The sequence below is a fragment of the Lathamus discolor genome, chromosome 3, assembly GCF_037157495.1.
Source record: "Lathamus discolor isolate bLatDis1 chromosome 3, bLatDis1.hap1, whole genome shotgun sequence".
NCBI classification, from domain to species: Eukaryota; Metazoa; Chordata; class Aves; order Psittaciformes; family Psittacidae; genus Lathamus; species Lathamus discolor.
In genome coordinates this window covers 152,629,691-152,654,361 of record NC_088886.1, presented here as the reverse complement: position 1 = coordinate 152,654,361, position 24,671 = coordinate 152,629,691, and the positions used below count along the sequence as shown (strand labels likewise).

General features: G+C 35.1%; 1 protein-coding gene across 1 annotated transcript in view; it reads left to right on the top strand.

The window, feature by feature from the left end:
- CFAP46 (cilia and flagella associated protein 46) overlaps positions 1-24,671 on the top strand; it is a 90,006-nt gene that overhangs the window by 11,350 nt on the left and 53,985 nt on the right. Inside the window, exons 6-18 of the mRNA XM_065672511.1 lie at positions 5,043-5,142; positions 7,161-7,259; positions 8,648-8,838; positions 10,448-10,676; positions 11,868-11,988; positions 14,168-14,291; positions 15,159-15,289; positions 18,091-18,242; positions 18,752-18,885; positions 20,402-20,614; positions 21,781-21,985; positions 22,912-23,061; positions 23,777-23,884. Coding sequence (XP_065528583.1) covers positions 5,043-5,142; positions 7,161-7,259; positions 8,648-8,838; positions 10,448-10,676; positions 11,868-11,988; positions 14,168-14,291; positions 15,159-15,289; positions 18,091-18,242; positions 18,752-18,885; positions 20,402-20,614; positions 21,781-21,985; positions 22,912-23,061; positions 23,777-23,884 — 1,957 coding nt within the window. The remainder of the gene's footprint in view (positions 1-5,042; positions 5,143-7,160; positions 7,260-8,647; positions 8,839-10,447; positions 10,677-11,867; positions 11,989-14,167; positions 14,292-15,158; positions 15,290-18,090; positions 18,243-18,751; positions 18,886-20,401; positions 20,615-21,780; positions 21,986-22,911; positions 23,062-23,776; positions 23,885-24,671) is intronic.

The window sequence follows — 24,671 nt, the reverse complement described above, 5'->3', positions numbered from 1 at the left end:
GTGGGGTCTCGCAATATGCAATATACAATATAGCATTTTGTTTCTAATAAAATGAGATGGAGGACCTTCTTAATCCTTGAGCTTCCAGGACAGCCCTGAAAGAGGAAAAACTCTTGTGCCTGTATAAAAACCCCCAAATATCATGTGAATACAAGTTAACATACAGTTGTCATGTTGCATAACCAACTAAACCAACAAATACTTCATTGCAGAAACCCAACATTTTGTCTTCAGTAACACAATCTCCAGAGCCTAATTTAAATTCCAAAGAATTTAAATTCTTCTCATCTTCTAATTTGAAGATTAAAAAGAATACAGAAAGTTAGAAAAACTGTATTTTTATAGTACCTGATTCTGCTATTGAATTAATTTATTGATGGTAATTTTACTTTTAGAACTGCACTGAATGTTTTTTTCCTAACTGAGATTAAAATGGAGGTCAAAAAACCCACATAATCAATCCAGTGCACTGTTTGAGTTATTATAGATATTTACATTATTATAAATTATTTGATAATAATTTGATAGTAACTGTTAATAAATGGTGTATCAGTATCAATTTATTACCATTCTTACATTTCCTGAGTGAAGTTTGAGCATAAACTTTGAGATATTTTACTGAGAGAAATAGTTTGATGTGCTAAATGAAGACCATCCATGTAATTTTTCAAGATCCGACGACTTTTCTCAGAGGTATTTTGCTCTGCTATTCTACAGACTGTTTCCAGTTCCTGTTATTGCTGTTTTTTCTGTTTCTGCTATTTTTTCCTTCGTCTTTCTGAACTTTTCTGTTTCTGATGGTTTATTGCTATGCAGCATTTTCTTTATAAGCTGAGAATAGAGCAAAGTAAAAAATTAAGTAATGAAACATTCCAAAGGGTAGGCTAAGGGTTATCTAGAATGTCATGCATGCACTTCTTTTGTAATACACATACTCTTGCCAAAGTATTGATGAGAACTAACAAGTGCACTTAATGTGTTACAATGCTACCATTATAAATCTAATGGTAGCATTTATTTTTTCTTACATTTGTATTTATTTATTAAATAATTTCACAGACTCTTCTTCTGTTAAATCCGATAAAGTATTGAAAATTCAGTAGATATGTTGCAGTTCCCAACATGAATTGTTTTCTTTTACTAGATGGCTTTGAAATACCATCCTTTCCTGCAGTTAGGGGAGAATCTTGGACTACATCTCACAGAAATATTTTTCTCATACAACTTTAAATAATTGTTTTAGTTCTAGGTGTGCCATTGAGAAAAAATTTCACAAAAATCTCCTTTTCTGTGATTTTTTTTGTGATCTGCAATAAGTGTATGTTAACAGCTTTATATCTCTGGAAGATACAAAGACGCAGAAGTTAGAGGATCTTTTTTGAGTCAATGCCTTATAGCACTAATCACTTGTACTGCATTTAAGAATGATACCGGGAATATAGTCTCTTGAAAAAAACAGAATTCTTTCAGAGAGCTTTAATAAGTGTTTAATAAAAATATTTATTTGATCTGCAGAAATTTACTCGAGTGCTTCCTTGATGCTTCAAAACTGAAAGAGGCAAAAGAGTTTTCCTCTGCTGCAGCAGTCTTTATCAAGGAGAATGTGCCAGATAAATACTCTCAAATATTTTCTCTAATGGTAATGCTGTAAAATATTTTTAAACTTCCAGTAAGACAGGAGCTTTCTTTGCATTTAATCAGATCATAATTATAAAGTATGTTGTTTCCTTCATTTAAATTTTGTGAGCCTCAAAATGATATATGTAGATATAAGCAGAGATTTTTACAATTTATACATTTTTTATACTATAAGCTAAAGAGCTCCCTCCTGCTTCATGTTCTTTTAATGCAACATAATGTCTTTGGGGTAACTGTCACTAACCCTAAAAATTCTGTTTGGGGATAATTGCTATTAACACAGAAGGTGCACCTTAACCTTCTTTATGCCACTGAGGGCATATTTAGCATCTGTTGACTTTTGTCATACTGATAAATACTTAAATGACCCAACTCAAACCCTATAGATAGTTCTGGGGATTGGAGAATATGATAATAGTTCACATTTATTAAATGCCCTTAATTAAGGAAATAAGAGGCTGAACACAAACTTGGCAAAAGCAGAAATGGGGAAATAGAACTTGGAAGTTGCATTCAGTCATATTTTCTTTCATTCTGCTATACTGTTTATTGTGTTTTCTATCCACTCACGATCACTGCATTTTAAGAGCATATGTTTATAAAGTCATTTATAATTTGGATTAAGAGAACCAATACATGACCTTCTAGAGGTGTGATATTAACAAAGCAATAACATTCAGACAAGCTCAAAATTACTTTTGTATTTTTTAGAGGCAGTGTTGAGCCTTGACCTTAAACAGAAGAATAAAGGAGTTCTAAAAGTGTACCTGGGTTGCGTGTCTCAGCAGGGCTACAGAAGTACAATCCACGCTATCGAGTGCTTTAGTAACAGCATGTTCAAGTCCTGCAAAACTTACTGTGCCAGTACGGCTTAAGTAATCAATATTAATTGTGATGGGCAGTCAGTGTGAGAGAGTCAGAAAAAATGATGTGCATACGCTTAATGTGTAACTCTAAGCTTAAATTGAAGTAACTACAGTTTATTGTCATTTCTTCATAATATTTTTTGTTGTCCATAATTTATAGTTGAAGATTAATCTGAATAGGGCTCATTTCTTGTAGCTGGATCAGATGATTTCAGAATGTTAATATCAGAAGGTGTTAGTTCCACATTTGGATTTCTGCTGTTAATACCGCTGATCCTCACTATGTAAAGATTAGTATAGCTCTACCAGGTGATCTTTGTGGTGTCTCTGATATGCCTATGATAACATAGGTTATCATAGTAGCCTCACTGCCTTTAGAGTCCATGAAAAGCCTATATTCAACATATCTGCTTTATTTTAGCCCTGTTGAATGTCCTTTGGTTTTTTTAGGGTGATTTTTTTTAGTAAATTAATAATTAAATTATTATTTTATAGGTATATCACAAACTAATGGATATTTCCCAGGTAGAGAAGGAAATACAAAATTCCATCTGTTTTTCAATTATTTATAAAATGCAGGTGTTCAAATTGTAAGTATTAAAATGTATTCTTACACTTGTACTTTGATGCTTGATACTACAGAGGTAGGGTCAGGTTCTGATATCCCATATGCCAGTGTAGAATCTACTGCAAAGATTAGTTTCTCAAAAGGAAAACTAAAATGTCAGTTTGGGTAGTAACTGGCAGGCCTGTCTGGAGTACAGCCTCAGCTAAAAAGTGAGGTAGTTCTTTGGGAATGTAGGGAATAGTGTGTTGCACAGATATTCTTGAGTGAAAGGATTTAAGAGGTTAAAAGCCATTTTTGTATCCAAGAGGTTGCATTTCAGTATATGTCATGTATAAGAGAGTAAAGATGGAGTGGGGAAATCACAACTAAGATATAATGCATGAATCACAAGGATGGGAAGCATAATACGTTTTAAAATTTGAAATATTTTTAAATTTTACAGGCATAAAACAATTTTGAAAATTAGACTTAATAACAAAATATCATTTTTTTCCGATGTCTCAACACCCATTTTAAAAGAATTAGTTCTTCTCCTAGTAACAGTGAATTAATTTATGTTGACATTACAGGAAAGGCAATTCGCACACCGTTTCTCTTTGCTTCTGGAATAAAATTTACTTTAACATTTGAAATGTTAAATTCTTATGCTGGAATTTTTTTTGTGCTTCCTATCTGTCTGTCTCTGAGTAACTTACTGGCATACTGAAGTAGGTTTTGTTGACTTGATTTTTAAATTTTTTTCTTTGCTATTTCAAAATCTAGTATCCCACTGGTAGATTGGACTAAGAACCAGCTATTCTAAAGTCAGGAGAGTTATTTGAAGTTTTTAATCAATAATATTTCTCATGAAAAATATTGATCAATTCCTAATATATTGCAGGCAGTGGGACACAAGCAAATTTCCAAGGGATGCCACCTCAAATCTGAATTCTTTATATGTACTTTTGAAACAATATGATGTACCTCCAGCATCTGTTCTAAGTGTGAAGTGAGTTTTACTTGTCGTAGCCCTGCGAAAGGTGATTCTGAAGCTGGTCCTGCTTCTGCTGAAGTCTGTCAAAATTCACATTGACCTTGAAGGAGTGAACTCGCACTTAGTTGTAGTGGTTTCTCTTGCATTAACACTTAGGTCATCTTAAAAAAAGACAAAGATCCTATTAGGCTTTATTGAAGAACCCAAGTTTAAATATCTTCTTCCATACAGCTGTCTATATAACATGGTTAAATCTCTCTATAACCTTTTTTTTTTTTTGAGAAAATTTGATTTTTAAGAGGTCTTAGAATTGGCAAGTGTTTTTCAGGCTTTGGTTAATATTTTAGCTTTTCTTGTGGTCCTTCCCAGCTCTTCAGCATAATTTTGAAATGCACTCTCAACTCTCTATTCCAGTAGTATTACCACAGCTGTTACATATGGAAGTAATATGACATATTTACTCGTTAAGGTCAATCTTCTTTGACAATATTAAGGTAGCTCTTTACTTCTCCTATCCTGTGCTTGTTTGGTTATTTACGGAGAGCCAAGCATTTAGAGCACAGTCCCCTACTGTGTGTATTCTTTATTCTTAGTTCCTAAATAACTAACCAGTGGATGTGACTGGTTTAAGTTGTGTGATATTTGACTGCATTGTATTTCCAGAATTACTTGCAATCTTCTTTTGCTATTTCACCATCTTTGAGCTGCATACGTTTCATTCTGTATTTTCTATGTTCTTCAGGAACAGTTTGTGCAAGACTACTGTACTAATTCCTTTCCATAAACAGATATACTTTTGTATTTTTCATTGATTTTTCAGTCTTTTTCCTTTTTACTTGTTGGCTTTGAACATCACTAATATAATCATGTCCTCTAATGTTCAATGAATGCAAAATTTTCAGATATTTTTCACAAAGTTACTTCTATATAGTGTTTTTATAATTCCATAAAAGAGCAATATCAGATTCTCTGAAATGATATTTTTCTATTTTTAAAGGATTCCTTTGATTCTGGAATTAGGCCGGTTTTCTTTGAAAGCAAACTACATTAAGCTTGCATATGATTGTATACTTGATTTGAAGAGAGCTGGGATTACTGTAAGTATTAATATTAAGGTTGATTATTTTTTTTTTTTGACTCCACTCGTGATTATAATTTAAAAATAATATGATGGTACTGGGATCTTATGTCCATCTCTGTATTGGTTATGTATTCATTGATACAAATAATTATTTGGATAAGTTTTATATTACTAAGCTAGACAGATGGTGTAAGGTCAGATGTTATAGAATAGGGTAATTAGCAGTGCAGTTAGTTCTGGCAAATGTTAACTGTAAATTTTTGCTTCTGCTTTTAAATGTTATCTGTGGAACAGTTTGGCTGGACATTAAATGCTGCCTGCAGATTTTGCAGATTTAACCAGTTTACCCATAGAGATTGTAACTGATCACCAGGATCTGAGCTCTAAAGGCAGTTAATGTTTCATACATCCACGTTAGAGTCTTTTTCTGGAGCATGATTAGGGGACTGATGAAAGGAGGAGTTCAAATCAGCCTGCCAAAAAAAGTGCCCTAAAGTAGTTACCTTTTCTGGAAAATAGGACTTGGGCATAGTTCTCTCATGGGAGCGAGAAATCCAGATGCAGTGTGCCCCAACTGCACTCCCTAATCCTCTCCTTTTTGTGGATCTTTTCTGATAGTGTTTGTTCCTATACATTTCCCAGTTTCATTTAGTAGGAATGATTAATTTTCCAGCAATTTTCAGATTAGTTATTTAGTAACATTTAATAATTTTTACTCTTCTGTAGTATTTTTATTCTACTGTTGCTGTAGGGGTATTCTTAAACTAAGATGTTGTGTTGTCTCCCTGATAACTCATGTTTTTGATATGTATGCTCTTTTTGGTTTCTGTATCCAGCTGGCTCTGAGATTTGGAGTGGGGTTTTTTCCCTTTTTCGTTTCTCATTGTTGTAGTTTAATCCCATCCAGCAACTGTGAGCCCCACACAGTCGCTCAGTTGCTCTCTTGGTGGGATGCAGGAGAGAATCAGGAGGGTAAAAGTGAGAAAACTTGTGGCTTGAGATAAAAATAGTTTAATAACTAAGAAGAAATAATAATAAATTGTAAGGAAAAAAGAGGGGAAAAAAAAGAGAAAAATAAAACCCATGCAAAAAATAAATTATGCAAATGAAAACCATTGCTCACCATGACTTGACCTTGACAGTCCCAGAGCAGAAATAACCTTCCTGCCTAGTTTTATTGGTGAGCATGACATCATATGCTTTGAGATTCTCTTTAGTCAGTTGGGATCCACTGTCATTTTGACAGTGTCCTCTTCATGGCACAGAGAGAAATCTATATTAAGTTCCAGTTCCTTGGCTTTTGCCAAATACTGACCGATTCCTCAGCTATACCATGAATTCCATCAATGTTTTTGTCATTACATGATAGTGGGAGTTCTACTTTCATCCATGTTTTCAGGATTTCCTCTGTTTTCCAGTCATGGAAATGTTAAATTTACAAAGGTCATGCTGAGTGATTCGATAATATTTCAGAATGAATGATGAATGGAGATGTTGTCTGGCCTTCATTACTGCACCATGTGAAACAAAATACCAAGTATCTTAGATAATTCAAATGTATAGTTTGTATGATTTAATAGCCAGACTTTTCTTGAGGTGTTAGAAGCTAGTCAAGACAGAAAGGATTCATTTTGATGGCAACTTTTACGTGAAAAAAAAAAGGAAAGAGTAGATTTCTATTTATTCCAAACATATGCTTTTTCAATAACACTAGCAAGCAAGAATCTTCTAGAACTGAAATCATATTACAGTATAGGAACAATCAAGTATATGCTGTTTTTCTTATTGCTGAGTCTAGCAATGAACAACTTTAAAAATACTGTACAATTATTTTACAGCTTTGGCTTAGAAAGAAGTGGCTGCTGTTCAGACAACAAAGTCTACTCCCCTTTATCATTTCAGTTAATTAGCTGGTGTACTGTTTCTCCAGTAAGAAAGTACAGTGCTATGTTAGGGTAATTGGCATGGGTTAAATCTTCATTGTATTCCTTTTTAATTATTAAAATCAGAATTTTGTATATTAATGCTACATAGGAGCAACGGAAACTTATTGAAATAGAATGCCTGGAATGTGAATATGAAGCAAAAAAACTTGGCACTAAAATCGTGACTTATACCCAAGGAGTCGTTGAGGTATGTTCTTTAACATGTGCTTTGAGAGAAAAGTGGAAGTTTGCTAAACATTGGAAACTGCACTGGGTTTGTGTGTCTTAGCTACATTATACTGATCAGAAATTCTTTTAAACTTTGTATTCTTTCTAATTGGGCTTCCAAGAACAAAATGGGTAAAAATAAACAGTAGTTGTATATTCCTCTCTTAAGTCTTCTATCTGACTATAAAGGTTCATAATATATTACTTTCCAAGAGTAAAGATGGTAACATTGAGGCATGCAAAGGCAATGCTCTTGTGTTTTCATATTTTACATTTATGGGAGGCGTTTCCATAAAATATCTTTAGTTTTAAGGGACCCATAAAGATCATCGAGTCCAACTCAACTATTATTGCGTGTTATGGGTGATCTCATACAGATGCTTGCGTCAGAGAAATGAAGATTATTCTTGATAAATTGTCACGCTGGAGAGGATTTTTCTTAGATTTCTGTAGCCAGTTGACTCAGTTATAATTCAAGCCATCAAAAGTATAAGCCTAAATTGTCAATATTATCACTGGGATTAGATAGAGACCTACAATGGGAAATTTATAACAGCTATTAGAGGCACCTAAAGTTCCTAAAATGGGAGGTATGAATATGCTTCATGGAAATTGATAGTGTTAGTGCATAAACTTACTCTTCTCTATGACTGTTTACCTTTTGGAGTTCAGAAATCCCATTCGCCTTTGAAAAAACAATTTCATGAATTCCTCATAATATTAAACACTAATAATAGTGCTTAAATAAAAAATAGGATATTCAGATATTTAGGTATTTCTGAATATTCCTACCACAGTGTATGAGAGGGTTGCAGTTGGAGAGGTGTTTTTTTTTTTTTTTAATAAAAAGCAAATCAATTTAAATAATATTTAAATAAATTAAAAAAATGTTTTTAATCACATAAACTCTAAAAAGAATTTGCTAATTGCCAAGTGTCTGTTACTGTAGGTAAGGTTTTGCTTTCAGTTTTGACAGGAACCAGGTTTATTTGACAGTATGCCAAATCCCATTTGTAGTATTTTTTTTTTTCCTCTCCTTCACTGCATTTGTAGCTTGGTATTAAAAAAAATTAAATCTGAATTCATGAATATGTCACAATGATCAATTTCTGTTTACCGTAAGAAAGGGGAATAGCTGACAGACTTCTGCCTGAAATATGTAGTAACGACAAGGAGTACCTAAAAGAAATACTCCTTAGTTAGCAATAACTATTAAAAAAAAAAAAAAACAAACCAAAGTTTCCAAAGTCTGCTGACTGAGGGACTACTTCCTACTGGAAACAGTCCTAAAATTAAAATTTGGAGAAACATGTAGGAAGTTATATTCATTATATACAATATATGTTAATGAATCTTTCATTTGTGTAGGCTCAACTGGAATTGATAAAAAATCTTGAGTTAACTTTAAAACATGCAGTTCGATTGGGTGATCCTAATGTGATCCAGGTTGTTTGTACAACCCAGTGGAACCTGTGCTTACCACTACTACAGCACAATTTGCATCAATGTGTACGAAAGCCATTGATATCAGTTGCGGATGTCCTTGAAGAGATTGACAGGTATCTTTCTATGCTGTGTACTTTCTAAATTTTTACTTTGAAAGGTCTAATGACTGAGCATCAAACTTACTTCAAAGCTCAAGCTTTATGATGTGAACAGTTTTGGAAAACTTTCCGCTATCTTCTAATAAATTAGTGTCTGTGTATTGTGCACGTTTCCTCAGGAATCGTTTAAATAGAGGTTCCTTTCAGGCAAAATCTCACACAGTTTAATGGCCTATAGCAAATACTGGAATTTATTAGCAACTAAAAAATACAGTTAATCAAAATTATGTGTAATATGTATAGGCTGACTACTAAGAATAAAGATCATAACTTTTGGAGTAGAGCTAGTGACAAACAACATAATTTGTCATTTGAGCAGAAAAGTAGTTGGTGTTACAGAGGAAGGTGAGTAATATATTTTCAGTGTTTTTAAAATGTAATTTTTTAGTTGCATAAAGAAGAATCAGAAGCCTGAAGAAGCATATATACAAATGTACAAAACCACTATGTTGTATTTCTGTATTTTTTTCTTATGCTTTCCATATAAAGAGTGCGATATCAGCACACAGGACTTTGATATTGATACTAAATGACAGTAATGACAGTTGTTTAAAAGTTTGCAGGTCTGGTTTTTGGGGGGCTAGGTCTTTGGCTTTTGTTTTCTGTCTATTCCTAACAGTCCAGTAGACCCAGCCTTAGTGCTGATGTGTCACTAGAGATTGTGTGAAGTCATTGTCCTTATTAATTTGCCTGTCTTCGTTTTTGGTTTGATTGTAGCATTAATTGTAATTATTTTGGTCTGCAGTAAAAGGGTGGCACTTGCCTGGTCAGATTAGCTCTAATGTAGACATACATTTGTTCTTTGTCATGATACGCAATAGCCTTGAAAACTGTCCTTCTGTTCGAGTTTTCATAACATTGCTTTAATTTATCTGAGGTTTTTTTTTTGCTTTCTTCCTGGAAATAATCGGAGGTAGCCTGTAGAGCTCGGAGCTGTCATGAGCAGCTTCCTGTGGCATGTGTTGGATAAGGGAGCATAGTGTACCTGAGACTGGAGACCACACAGTCCTTACTGAAAACGTGCTGGCTTCATGGAGTGAATTCAGTAAGGCTTAGGCAAAGATACTGCCTGCAGTGAGTGTGCCTCTGGTGAGCCAGATCTGTAAAAGGGGTTAGGTTTTTTAGCTAGTCAGGGCTAGATTTTTTTAGAAGTATTAGCTTCTACATAAATGTTAGGAACAAAAAGTGAACTTTGATCAAAAGTGGCTGTTGTCCAGTTCATCGTGCTCCCTCAGGCAGTTAGTTAATAAATACTTTTGAAAATCTGTTCACTTCACTTCATACCTGAAGGGTAACTTTAGTGTTGGTGCTGAAAAACAGTTCTGCTAACACACAAGATCAGTTAGGCTACAAGTTGTGTTGCTTCTTCATGGCTGTGTTTTTTCATGCAAGTAAAATGCAGTTAAATGTTCTAAGTCATTTTGTAAAAAAGGCATATTTAAAATGATTGAGACAAGTGCTGGAGTGACTTTTAATTATTGAGTTTTACTTTGGGTAATTTTTAGGTCTAGGAATTTCAGTTTGTCTCATTTTAACAGTTTCCATTTAAATTCGTATTCCTTAGCATGTTGGTTTTATTGCGTTGCCAAGTTCATATGGAAGTAGCTCGTATTGAAGAAGATGGGGATAGAATAGAGGCTGCTGTGGAACATTTGCAAAAAGCTATACATCTAAACAACAGTGGGCAGTATCAAGAACATCTAAGACTGGCTTTTAACCGTCTTCGTGTGTGCAGTATGCTGTATAAGTCACCTGAGCGTCTAGAGGATCAGGCAATAATGATGATTGAACAGGTAGGTAATCAGGAAGAATAAGGTCCGTAGCTGAAATAATAGGACTGCTTATTAAATTCTCCTAGAGGAAAGTCAACTGTTTAGTAGAACTGCATATTGGTAGCCAGCATCAGCTTGCTTTCAGCAAATTAGCATTGGTTGGCTGCCTTGAAAATCCTACTTCTCTCTGTGGTGGTCATGATGCTTTGCACTCTGAAGATTTCAACAGAGGATTTTTTCCAATTATACTCAAAGCTTATTGCTTGGGGGGGAGGGGTAGTTACTCATTAGCAAAAATATCAGCAAAGAAGAAGCCTATTCATAATTATCAACAATTAAGATTTCATTGCATGGAACAGTATTTTAATTAATGAGAAGAGCAGTAGCCAAGTAGCTAAACATCCTGACTGCCTTGGGGATAAATCACTATTATGTCACATTAACAAATGATGCTAAATATTATTTAAAGTCACAGTGTAGTCATTGCCAAGAGTTATTGCATGTATTCTGTTGTGATGCCTCAGCACCTGAACAAAAGTCATGTTGACAACTGATTGTTGTAAAAAAGAATTTTAATTTATACACCATTTTGGAATATTCACAGAAATTAAGATGTGTTCACTGAACTTAAAATCAGTGCTGGAAAGTTGCTGGTGAGTGGATATGTCTATTCTTAAGACAAAGAAAAAATTTAAGTTTTTTTGGTCTAGTTTTAATGCTGTTTTCATGCAAGGTTACTCTGTTTAAATGTTACTTTTTTAAAAAAGCACTTACACCTCCTCTAACTTTAGCTAATTCTGATGGACTAGGGAGTTCTTAATATTATGTAGCAATTCCTAGTTATTGCACAATGGATATGTTACTGTTGGTTTCTAAATAGATGCTGTTCTTTATTTAAGAAATTATAACATGACAGGTTATACACTGAGGAATATACTGTAAAGATCCATGAGGAGCATGAATTGTATGTTGTATTCAGTTATCTTTGATGTGTTCATGACAAGATCGAACCAAAGTTCTACAGTCACTTTCAACAACAATATTATTGCAAAATGATGTGTAAGATCTATGAAGATACAAAATTCCTATAGGTATTTTTTTGTTAGTAGGAACTTAGATGATCTGCATTCTGTCATGTTGAATAAATAAGATATACAAATAGGAAAATAATAAAAGCGAACCTTGTAACAATTAGTTCTTTTCTTTATGTAGGTTAAAAGGGGAAAGCAGAAAGATAGTACGAGGCAAAAGAGATCCCTGCTGATAAATGCAGGTCATGCACTAGCTCCTGATTCATTTCAGGTAGTGCTTGACAGTGAAAATGAAGCTAAAGGTAATGTACATACATGTGACTAAAAGTCAGTGCACTTGACATAGACAGCTTTGCACAGTCTTGATGATTGTGCATAGTATATAGTGGCAATATGTAGAGAATATTGCAGTACGGGTGAAGTAACAGTTCTGCTGAAATTCTGTGCCAAAGCTCCTTTCGCTTTCAGGAGGGATCCAAGATTTATATTGTGAGACTGGGAGAGGAAATGTTATTGTTTTCCCCTCTGAATTAATCTGAACTTATTGTTGTGCTGTAAATTGTGCTGTAATTTTATTTTCACTGTGTGCCACTCCTGAGTGTTCTTACCCAAGGTCAGTTTTAAATGTTACTTTCCAAAGTTCACCCATAATATTCTGTGTTAATTACATATAATATTGGGTATTTATTCTATATTGTGATGACTTTCTAGTCCAAAATCTTGCTTTTGAGAGATCAAGTTTTGCATGCAGGTCTAGGCATGAATTACTTACTTTCTAAAACATGGATCATAAATAGGCATGTTCCTTATGCCACAAACTGCTTCAGTTTATGACTGTACAGTTTGTTGTTGAACAACAGTGGACAAGGAACAGATGTTCCAGATTGTTTGAATTGTTTTGTCTTATCTCGGCAATATAGCAAGTGTGTGACTTAGTTAACCTTCTGAGGATACCCTGTGTGCTCCTAGGTTAGAGATAATGCTGGAAGAGGGAATGCTCCAGGAGTCCTGTAGCTTCCAAATCAGCTATTATCAAAATATTCGTGTTTGATATAACATCTTGTAAGATTTTGTTTTGAAAGAATTCAGGTGTTCCTGAGGCTGTCATCTGAAGAATGTTTTTTGATCTTTCCATGACACTTAGAATCATAGAATCATAGAATGGTTAAGGTTGGAAGGGACCTTAAGATCATCTAGTTCCAACCCCCTGCCATGGGCAGGGACACCTCACACTAGACCATGTTCCCAAGGCTCTATCCAGCCTGGCCTTGAACACTGCCAGGGATGGAGCATTTATCAGTTCTTTGGGCAACCTGTGCCAGTGCCTCACCACCCTCACAGTAAAGAACATCCTCTTTATATCCAACCTGAACTTCCCCTGTTTAAGTTGAAACCCACTTAAGTTTCACTTAAGTTACAACAAACTGAAACATGTTTATTGAAGGGGTAAGAATATATATATGTAACTTGTATTTTTGAAATACATGTAGGACAGGACATCAGATCTGCAGGTGTTTTGGGATTTTTTCTTCTAAGTTGCATGAATGTAGATATGTTCCAGCTGCTCCAGCCAATGAGCCAGCTTCAATTGGAGCTCGTCTCAGATGCCTCTATACAAACACCCGTAGCATGGGGAACAAACAAGAGGAATTAGAGATGTGTGCACTATGTGAATGCAAGTGAACCTGCATATATATATATTAAAGCCAAAAATACTTTGTGTGTATTTTCTGCTATTATTTGGTGAATTTTTTGAGGATGAAGTTAAAACTTAGTCTGCATTGTGCTAGGGAGCATGTCTTAGATTCAAGTGAATGCCCAAACTCATTGGATTTCCCAGTCACTTCAAAGTTACTTGTGTTCTAATGTAAACCATCAGCTCTATGTTATTAAATGCAAAAAAAGTACCTCTTTTTGATGTATCTGTACCACTGAAGTGATTTTCTACCCCAGCGAACCAGCTTCTTCCTCCCTTGTGTCATTATTCTGTGTTGGTAATATGTTTGGTTTTTTGCTCAGTATCTTGTTGATTAAGTAAACCAGAAGTCAGTATTCTCAAATTAGAACAACAAACTTTCATATTGATTGAAAATGTGTTTGATTAGGTAAGTGTACTTAAAATTCAGCATGAGTGTGAACTTTGTGTATTAACTTCATCCCTTTACTCTTGACTGAGGCTCATTAGAGCAATACATGTCCTGTCAGAAAAGAGGTGTACCATGAGATATTTGATGTCCAAACAAGGATAAATCAGTTTTTGTATAGACAACTCTATCTGAATATACAGAGAAAACAGAATTCATGCTGATGGGGTTGTTTTTCATGTTAGTTGATTGGTTTGGGGAAAGCTTGAAGAGCTTAAAAAAGTGCTGGATTTATGTGTTTCAGAAACCAGTTATGAATCAAAATGCATACCCTTCATGTGGATTTTTTAATATCTTGTACTTAAAATTTACCTCAAATTCTTTTGTCTTTGCCAAGTTTCCTCAGGTGAAAGTAGGACTCAGATAAGCTACCTCTGTGCTAAAGCACAACATCATATTAAAAGTGTGGAGAAAGTTGATGAACATTTGAAACACCTGAGAAATGGAAATGACAGAGAGAGGTAATTCCTGTAGTCAAGAAGTGTCTCTTTCATCTTGTGTAAAAGTGTCTTACTGGAAAGTTTCTTACTGCAGCTAAGTTACTTGATGACACCTTGTAAGAGCCTGAATACTTGAGTCAGACCTGGCAAAGCGTTTAAGCATGTGTTTAATTTTGTCTGAAAAGTTCCATTACATTCACATGCTCTGTGTAACTGTATTCTTCTGCTGCTTCTAATCTCTCTCACATACGCAAAATCACCTATTGGCTTGAAAAGAACACACAGAAAATGAGTGGATTAAGGCTGGAAGACTGAATAACTTGATGGAACAACTGAAAGTTTGCTGCAGTGTGGTTTTAGGTCCTTGTATCATATCACATGCTACAACCTTTTTTAGAAAGAAATGAAGTAGTCCATTCTGAGTCAGGAAGATTAATCTGTGGGGAAATCACAGGTTTGGTTTTATCATTCTTGATTTAAAAGGAGATATTTGCCTTTTTTTTTCCCTCCCTAAAAATTCCTGTGAGGAAATTTAAAATTGTTTTCTAAAAAATACTAAATCCAAACTTGTTTTCAAGACTTATTTTCTGAAATTCTCAGCATCAGTTTTGAAATATTTACTTTATTTTGCAAGATAGATAATAGGGGTGTCACACACATTTTGAAATTTCAGTAGAGTTACTATCCAAAGCAAGAATTTTGACCCACTCTTCATACGCTGAGGGGATTTTTTTTAGGTTGATAAAGTCAGCTTTCCTGCTGATATGTCTTCCATTTATTAATTTTCATTAGACTTAAAATTCTATTGATGATAGGCATCATTAGTGAAATGATGTTCCTGCTAATCCTGCTTCTGAAGTAATTTTATGTATGCTTTTTCTTTGGTAGAATTAGACTTTGGGCAGATTTGGCAAAAGTTGCACGTAAGCAAGAAGTGTGGGATGTCTGCCGTGCGGCGTGCAGATTCTGTCTCTGGTATGATGATACTTTGTTTAGGAAGGTAGCAAAGCCTAAAAAAAGTAAGTGATCAAATTATTCCAAATGTTGTAAGAGGAACTTTTCCCTCATTTATTGGAGTTACTTCAAAAAGTCACTCAATATTATTAATATTTTCCTTCCCATGCAGGGATCTAGAAGTCGGTCAGTACACTCTCTGTTGAAACCATACTCTGCCTTCAGAAGTGTTTCACTGGTGCGAAAGAAAAGTACTTGTATGAAATTTATTTATCTGTCTAAGAAAATAGGTTCATTCCCTAATGGTCATCTAGGTCCATATTACCCATCTCTGTCATACTTAATTACCTGAGGAAACTGAAGAAAATGGATTATGAGTCATTCTGTATGAGGCTCATGTGGTAACATTTTTACCCTTTGTTCCCTTATTAGTGGTTCCTCTGAGGTTCCTGACCTTGCCTGTGCCTTCTTTCTTGAGGGTCTACTGAAAATCAAACACATGTTAAAAGAGTTCTCAACTCAGTGAAAGAGCACTTTCAAACCATGAGCTGCTTGCTTACATGTGTCCTGTTAAAGTGTTTTTTTTTTCGCCTGGGAGTTCATAAAAGTCACCTTAAGAACAGATGTAATTCTAGTGCACATCCTGTTGGCTGGGTTGTTTTTTTTCCTACCCAGTGTTAACTGAAACTTTTCCACATTTTTCTCTAGATTGTTTCCAAGGTCCACTTAAAATATGGCTTAATTTGCCTGTTTTCTTTCACAAATTTTGTATCTCCAGACTAGCTGTGTTTTATCTTTTATCTCTTTTCCAAACTAAGGGGAAAATGAAGTACTTAACAGGAGCTCTGGGCTGCCATGCACCAAACCAGTTGTTAACAGGAACTGGTATGTTCTTCTTTCACAAGTTTTCCATCTCCAAGGTAAAGGTGTCTTTCTCATACTCTGAATATTTACAGGGCTTTGTAATTTTGTCTGTGTCTTTTCCTGGGTAGGCAGGGCATCAAGACACTCTCCCTCTCTGTTTAGAAGTGTTTCAAATGGTTCAATTAAAGTTTGTTACGAGGTTGCTGAAGTTGGTTGATGCTTTCAGAGGAAGAATGTTACTGGAAATCCAGCACTAACTCTGACCATAGGTCAGCATTCTCAAGAACAGCCTCTTGGAAACCCATTCATACTTCTACTCAGTGTTAGGTGTTTCTGTCAGTGTGAAGGAGACAATGTTGCATTTGATGGGCAGTTGGGTAATGTATTCTGGACAGTTTCTAGCTGTGGAAATAGCTCCTTGCAGTTAAATGAAGCATGAATAGGCTTGTAGATGCTCAGGGCAAGGAGAGAAAGCTATGATTGGCTGGAGTTCTCTGAGAACTGTTGCACCATTCATTTTCATGTTCCAATTAAATTTTCTTTACAAGAAACCTGGAGAGGGGCTTTGGACAAGGGTCTGTAAGGACAGGACAAGGGGAATGGCTTGAACCTGCCCGAGGGGAGATTGATATGAGCTCTTAGGCAGAAGCTCTTCCCTGTGAGGGTGCTGAGGTGCTGGCACAGGGTGCCCAGAGAAGCTGTGGCTGCCCCATCCCTGGCAGTGTTCAAGGCCAGGTTGGATGGAGCAGCCTGCGCTAGTGGAAGGTGTCCCTTCCCCTGGCAGTGCAGTGGTTTGGAAGTCGTGAGCTTTAAGGTCCCTTCCAACACAAACCACTTAGTGATTCTAGGATTAGTGCGTGAGAAAAATGAATGGTTTTCTTTACATTTATCATATTGAGGATAGGGGAAAAGTAGTTGTATTGTAAAGACCCTTTACAGAGGCTTGCTGGGTTGTCAGGCCTGAACAAAGGCACCTAATTCAAGATGTTCTAGAGTTAGAGAAAAATAACGTACCAGTTCCTATTAGTGATCTTTCCATGACCATGGTGGGTACGTGGTTGCTTTGAGTTTCTGGTGAGTACTTCTTTTTCCCTTTAGCTTGGAAAAGAGATGAAAGACAAAACACAGCTTGTCTGGAGAAGTTGAATATGTGTGATTGGTCTAGGCACCAGGAGCAAGTCACTCAAATTATCAGACTGGAGGTTTTAAGAAAACAAAAGCTTTACTTTTTAACAGAAATTAAAAGGTTATTTTGGAATATTAAAATATGGTTAAAAAATTAGAGAAAGGCTGGTAAGTTAGATTTATCAAAGAGTATTGAACTTGATGGTCAAACAGAAGCTCTGGTTCAGGAAATTGCATGCAGATTCTGAAAAATTGTGAAGGTAGACCAGGATTTAAAATAGCTTTGTGTATTCTGCTTTTCCTCAAACACCCACTGTTGGCCAGCAATGTAGAGGAAACCCACTGTGACAGCTTTTATGCTCTTACTTTGTGTTTATATCAAAATAATTTTGTTCCTTTCTCTTCATTATTAAACAAAAGAAAAAATAATGCCATTTTTCTCTCTTATGATGTATACATTGCCAGAAAGTCAAACCCATCCATGATTTTAAAAAACTGAGATTCTAGCCACTATGTAATGTTCAGCACTCTCCTTTCACTGATGCGATAAAATTGAGCTAGAGACCATGAGTTATATTCATCTTAATGTAATCTCAGTAAGCATGTTATGACTGGAGCAAGTTATCTGCTGCAAATGTTGAAGTTGATGCACAAATGCAGCAATATCACAGGTAGCTGATACCTCAGCACTGCTTGAGAAGAACAAGCTTTGAGTGCAATAGATTGTACTGATGAAAAAAAGTGAATGAAACAATTTTAAATCTGTACTTGTTAAGTCTTGTGGATTTAAGGACATGGAGAAATTTGTACATTTTAAAATGGAGGTGATTTTTTTTCTGATTTGCCTGGTAATAATAAAGGAATTCTGTCTTTTTAGTTTTAGTGCAGAAGAAGAAAGCTACTACAACTGTGATGGATGATGGTCAAGGTGACAGCTTACCAGTAGGATCATTACTAACTACTAAATCCTTCTCTTTTGAAAGAGATTTACTCAGAATATTAGCAGAAATAAGATTAATTAATGCAGAGGTAAATAAATTGCGCAGCTGTCATTCATGTTTGTTTTATTTAGCTATGTTTTATGTATAATTTTATGTATAAATCTTAAAGCACTGTAATTTTCAGTTTAATTACTATCTCCACAGGAACTAAAGGAAGAAGTTGTTTCATGAAGCATCTTTATCAAAATACTCTGTGAAAGTAACTATAGCTATAGTCAGTGCAGGTGGTGATAATACATTTTTACAAGGGATTCTACTATAAATGTTTGACACAGCATTTCTAGATCCTTAAAGTTCCAGCATTGTCAAATATATATATATAATTTTTAAAATTAAATTATTTAGTAGAATTATCTACAGACAACTGGGAGATGATGAAGTATTTTACATTGTATTCCATGCAGTTGTGCATGCCTGTACACCATCTGAAAAAGCATTTTGTATTTTCTGATTTTTGAAGAGGTAACAACACTAAGTCACAGTCTATTTTCACCATGATAACCTGGGTAGAAAATGTGTTTCTGTGTACCTTTCCAGGCAACTGTTCATTTATTAAGATTGCAGGGAATTGAACTGAATGATCATGCTGTACCTCCAGAAGATGCAAGTCAGTGTCATCCAGGATATGTTTCATATCTGTCTGAAAGTGATCCAGAATGGAAAACGTACAGGTGCTTTTCTTTAATATATAAAAAGACATAAGAACTGTAACAGATAGTTATTATCGCATTCAGATGATAATTGCAAAAATTATTTCTTCTTAGTAAAATTCCTTGTCACCAGATGATTCATATTTGTAAGTAGTTGTGGTAATGGGAAAAGGATAAGAATCTAAAGAAATTCTTTGAGATAATTTTCTTTCAATTGCTTTCATTTTGGAGTGTGTATTTTATTTTTCATTTAACATTTATTTCTTTGAAACTAGTATCCCAACCTTAAAAACTGTTAAATCTGTGTTGTATTGACATTTAAGACCATTATATTCTGTATTTAAAACTGTATTTCCCCAAATCAAACCCTATTTTGTCTTGCTTTATAGCTCCTATAAACATAATGATGTCTGAGTATCTGAATGCATAGAATGAATTGCAAAACCAGTCTGTTCCATCAAATCAACTGAAGTGAATAAGGGAGAGTAGAGCGTAGCAAGTGTGAGGATTTTTTTTCACATGATTATTTCTTTCAAAGGAGGAGAGAGGGGAGAATTCTGAAGATGACATTTGAACTATCTTCTGTTCACATTCATACTAATATTAGCCTTATTGTAATAGTGGTCATGTCCTGAAAGAGTTGGATGTCAGAGTTATGTTCCTAAGTCCATTCATTAGGTCTGAAGGTTAAGTAAAGGTTCTCACACTGTCTGCTTGCAGATGTTTAGTAAAATGGGAAAAAAAATATAAACTTACTGGAACAAGGGACAAAGATGATGAGGATTCTGTTCCAAAATTTGCTACTAAGCTGGTTTTGGGCTTACCCAATTAGATTAAAAACTCGTAGGAAAAGGTAGACTTTGGTCTACTGTGTCTTGTACCATTGTTGACATAGTAATACCTTGTGCCAGTTTTTGCTTTTGGTTTTGTGACTCAACCATGGCAATTCTGTACAGTCATTTAAGACTGTGTTTTTTAATATTGCTTTTTCTAAGTAAAAGTACATCTTAATAATAAATAAAGAAAAAAAAAGTTACTGGAAAGAAAGTTATTGCACAGTCTATGAAAAGGATCTTATTCTATTAAAAAATGATTTATCATTTCAGAACATCTGGAGATACTTTGAGATCAAGAACGCATGTAGTTACTAAATGAAAAAGACACCTTAACTCTTGTGTGGAATGCCTTGTGTCTGTATTCAAATTGAGCCCTGTCGTGGATATTTAATGATTTCTAGAACTTCTGTGTGGTTTCACATACGCGTTTTAAAAAGCCCGTGTGGATGAAGCATGAACTATAAGCTGATAGCATTAGAGTGTCAGAGACTATTCAATTTATGTTGATTCCATTTCCTTTCCTGAGTCATCTTCTGATCCAAGTAAAACATAATTTAATGTAGAAAGTCTTAATAAATGCAGCTGAAAAGTAATTATATTTTTGTTGTTGTTGTTCATTAAGATGTGCTGCTGCATATTTAATCTTATAATTCTTAGTGGTGAAGTTTTGGAATAACAGCCTCTTTATACTAACTTTATAGTTTATGGATAGACTGCTTATCTCAGTATGCTATGGAAAACTTCCAACGTGCAGCCGAAATAGGAGAAGAACTGAATGAAGCTTGGATTGTTCACAATGCTGTGGTGTATATCTTAAACTACAATAGACATCTTATCTCTTCAGGAAGACAGAGGGAAATCATTGAGTACCTGCATACTCTTCTTGGAGCCGTCAAGACTGTTGGGCACAATGGGTAAATTTAGATGTTTGGTTATGAACATGGTCTTTGTTTTCTAAATCAGAAAAAATATTTTTACAAACACTCTAAATCAGTTTGTGCTGTGAATGACACTGCTCTCTTTCATTCAACTTTATACTAAGCAGTATTAATTTCACTGCGGAATAGCAATATGTTCATGTAAAATAGCATTTTGTTGAGCTAGTTAGAAAGAATCAGGAAAATTTGTTTAGCCTGTGAGTTTTCAGGAGAGCTCAAAATGTGTTTGCTTGCTATCATGTGCTCTTAAGTTGAATTACATAGTAAATATTGTTCATTACTCTATATTATTGTAAATATGTCTAATCAGAGCAAGGTGAAAAGGAGGGAGGTAAATGTGCACATTAATAGACCATAAAAATGGGAACATAGATTCCACTGTGGTTTAGAGAAATCCTGTTGTGTAGTAAATGCAATAGGAGAATGATTGAGAGAGGAGATGCTCAAGTCGAAGTCTTACTGTGAATGAAATGCTAGAAATTGTAGCACATTTTTGACAGCAACCTCAGCACTGGGCAGGCTGTCAGGGCCAGCAGCAAAAAATACTTTCTTAACAGTATTGGAGATCAAAACCTAAAGTACATTTTGTGCAGAGGTGAAGATTGGTAGTACCTGCTTATTAATGCTGAGATTTATGTTAGCATGTGTCAGCAGTAATGTCTTAGTCATAATTCAGTTTGTGTTTTCTCAAAAAAAAAAAATGGAATTCTAGCACAGCAGTTAACAGCAGTTGATTGAAGGACACCACAGAGTAAGAGAGAAATGGAATTATGTGAGGCCTTTGCCTTAGGTGATTTTTTGAGGAAGTAGTTATTTTCATGCATAGCAACCCACTAACAAAAAAAATTATTTTAAAATGTGTTTGTCTGACATAAATATGTTTGGTTTTTTTTTTTTTTCTGTGAGGAAATAGAAATGATAGAAAGAGGTGAAATAATATGATGGAAACTATGAAAGTTGGTGTGGGATTTTGTACCTTTAGCCATTTTAACTGCTTTTACAGTGGAAAAAATGTTTGTAACATCCATAACTTTGCTTTTTTTAAAAAAATCTAGACTTTCAAGTAATGTTTACTGCATTATTATTTCCTTTTATTTTGATCTGATGCATTATTCACTTTTGATTTTTGCTTTCTTGTACAGAAGTGCTGAGATTTTATTGATGTTATGTAATGCTTTGGCTCGAGGCTTAATTCTTTGTTGGATTCCAAATCCAAAACTTGCTGTAAAAAAAGATGCAGCAGACAAAAGCAGAAGAGCTTCAGTAAAGAAACATGAAAAAGCAAGTATCATCCAGTCTTCTTTAGTAGATCCCAGTGGACTTACTGATATCAAAGCTGCCTTAGAGGTACAAAGCCCTCATTTTTTATAGTCATCTTTGGTCTGCTGTCGTATATTACAATTCATATAAATTAAATGATAGAAATGTTTTGTCCAGAGGAGGGCCACGAGGATGATCAGGGGACTGGAGCACCTCCCGTGTGAAGATAGGCTGAGGAAGTTGGGGCTGTTCAGCCTGGAGAAGAGAAGGCTGCGTGGGGACCTAATAGCAGCCTTCCAGTATCTGAAGGGGGCCTATAAGGATGCTGGGGAGGGACACTTCGTCAGGGACTGTAGTGACAGGACAAGGGGTAATGGGATAAAACTTAAACAGGGGAACTAATTGGATATAAGGAGGAAATTCTTTCCTGTTAGGGTGGTGAGACACTGGAATGGGTTGCCCAGGGAGGCTGTGAGTGCTCCATCCCTGGCGGTGTTCAAGGCCAGGTTGGATGAAGCCTTGGGTGGGATGGTTTAGTGTGAGGTGTCCCTGCCCATGGCAGGGGGGTTGGAACTAGATGATCTTGAGGTCCTTTCCAACCCTAACTATTCTATGATTCTGTGAAAATAAGCTACCATCTTTTAGACTTTTGCCACTACAGGTCCTCCCCAAATGCACACTGAATTCCTGGCAGTGTTCAAAGCCAGGCTGGACGAAGCCTTGGGTGAGGTGGTTTAGTGTGGTGTCCCTGACCATGGCAGGGGGGTTGGAGCTAGATGATCTTAAGGTCCTTTCCAACCCTAACTGTTCTATGATTCTGTAAGTTTCTTACCAATTGGAGCTGGGGACTGGAGATTCAGTTTACTATATGGTTTGATTCTATAGAGATGTTGTTAGCCTTAGACATGCATGTGCAATAATTTTAACACAACTAATGGGTGGCATATTCCATACAAAAAGCTTTCCACATTTATCCTGTGTTTCAGTCTCTTTTTTTAATTCTTGGTGTTCAGATTTGTGAATTTGCCCTAAATGTGATAACTGGAATCGCACCTAATGAAACAGTACCTATTGCGGCACAACAGCAGGTCATCGCTACGTGGGTGAAAGCCAAACAGTTAAATCAGCAACAGATCGGACATAAACTTGGGCCAGAGGAGGAGGTACTTTCACTCTGGAGTCCTGCATAATGCTGAAACTTTTCTTTGAAAAAACTAATTTCATTATGAATGAAATTATCAATGTGTATCTTCTATATATTGAAATACAATGTGAAAATAAATTTTGGCTGTAGTTCCCATGAATCTTTACGGAATACAGCAAATTCTTTACATTTGGCATAGCAATGAGTCTACATTTCTTAACTCTGCCTTCTGTTTTTATCTGCCAAGAATAATTGTGGTAATGTTTGCTGTATGATGACTGTATAATAAAGTTGGGTTAGAATTCATATATATAAATAATAAAATGGCTACATGAAAAATGAAAAAAATCATCTGTATTTTATATCAACATTTAATATGGTCTGTATCTAGAATACCTAGTAAGTCCATAAGTAATATTTTATTCGTATCTCTTTATTTTATTATACTATAAAACTATAATCCCTCAGTGGTACATGAATTTACCTGCATTGTGTTGCTGCTATGTTTTTCTAATGTTAAAACTGTCATAATTCAGAGTTCACAATATTAATTAAAAATAAATAAATACATAAAATCCCCCATTTAAGGACACAATGAAGAGAGGAGGGCTTGCTTTTTGCAACCTGAGGATTCCAAACTTAGTTATTATTACCTTCTCATCTTAATTAACTTCCTTAACAGTGTTTATTTGAAAACAAAACCTGTTAATGTATTGCTTTTTATTTCTGCATAGAATAATGATGAAGCACAAAATCCTATGACAAGAATTCTTGTTGGTCTAGAAATGTATTCGTGTAATGGCTTGGGTCTCATGGATTTCACTGTTCCTAGCTTACCTCAGGTATTTATTTTATTACCTCTAGAGTTTTAAGAAATTGCATAGTATCAGTGTTGTTTCAGTTTTAGATGGAGGCAAAATTAATTTCTACCTTCTGTAGAGAACTTTCTTAAAAGACTAAGATGTATTTCCCCATGTATCTAGGAATCTGGTGACATTGTCAAAAGTCCTTTCTCCAGACTAGGATCTGTGTCCTTATAAATAGATATATATAAATATGTTGGTATCTAATTATAGTAAGATGGTTTACAGATTTATGCCAAATATTATGAGTTAGCTTTAGCTTCAGTGGCTTAGTTTTGGAGACCAGTACTGTAGTAGCCTCATTTTTAGCAATTTATTAACAATACTCATAATTGGTAGTTTATTTTTGCATTGTTATTATTGCAAAAGGAGCAAGGAGGATCCTATAATGAAACTATGTATTAAACCGTATTGTTGTAAGAACAGTTCTATCTCTCGTTCTTATCTTTGGCTTAACTAAAAGGGCTCTGAATTTCGGAAGTCTTTTTCTACTGATTTTCAGAAGACTGAAGATGTGATAAGTACTGACAGATACTGCTGGTCAAAAGGCATGCACACTTGCAGCTAGATGTACATGCACTAGTACAATACTTACTACAAGGTGAACAATGCTTCTCTGCTGTATATTTTCAATGTTCTTGTAACTCTTTGGTTTTCTAGATTGGTTTCTCCTGTACTTGTTCTCTGTGCAGGTGGGTTGTGTGGAAGGTACAGCTCTAACCATGTAAGTGCTGTAGAAAAGAGCACTTTTGGGTTTTTTACTTTG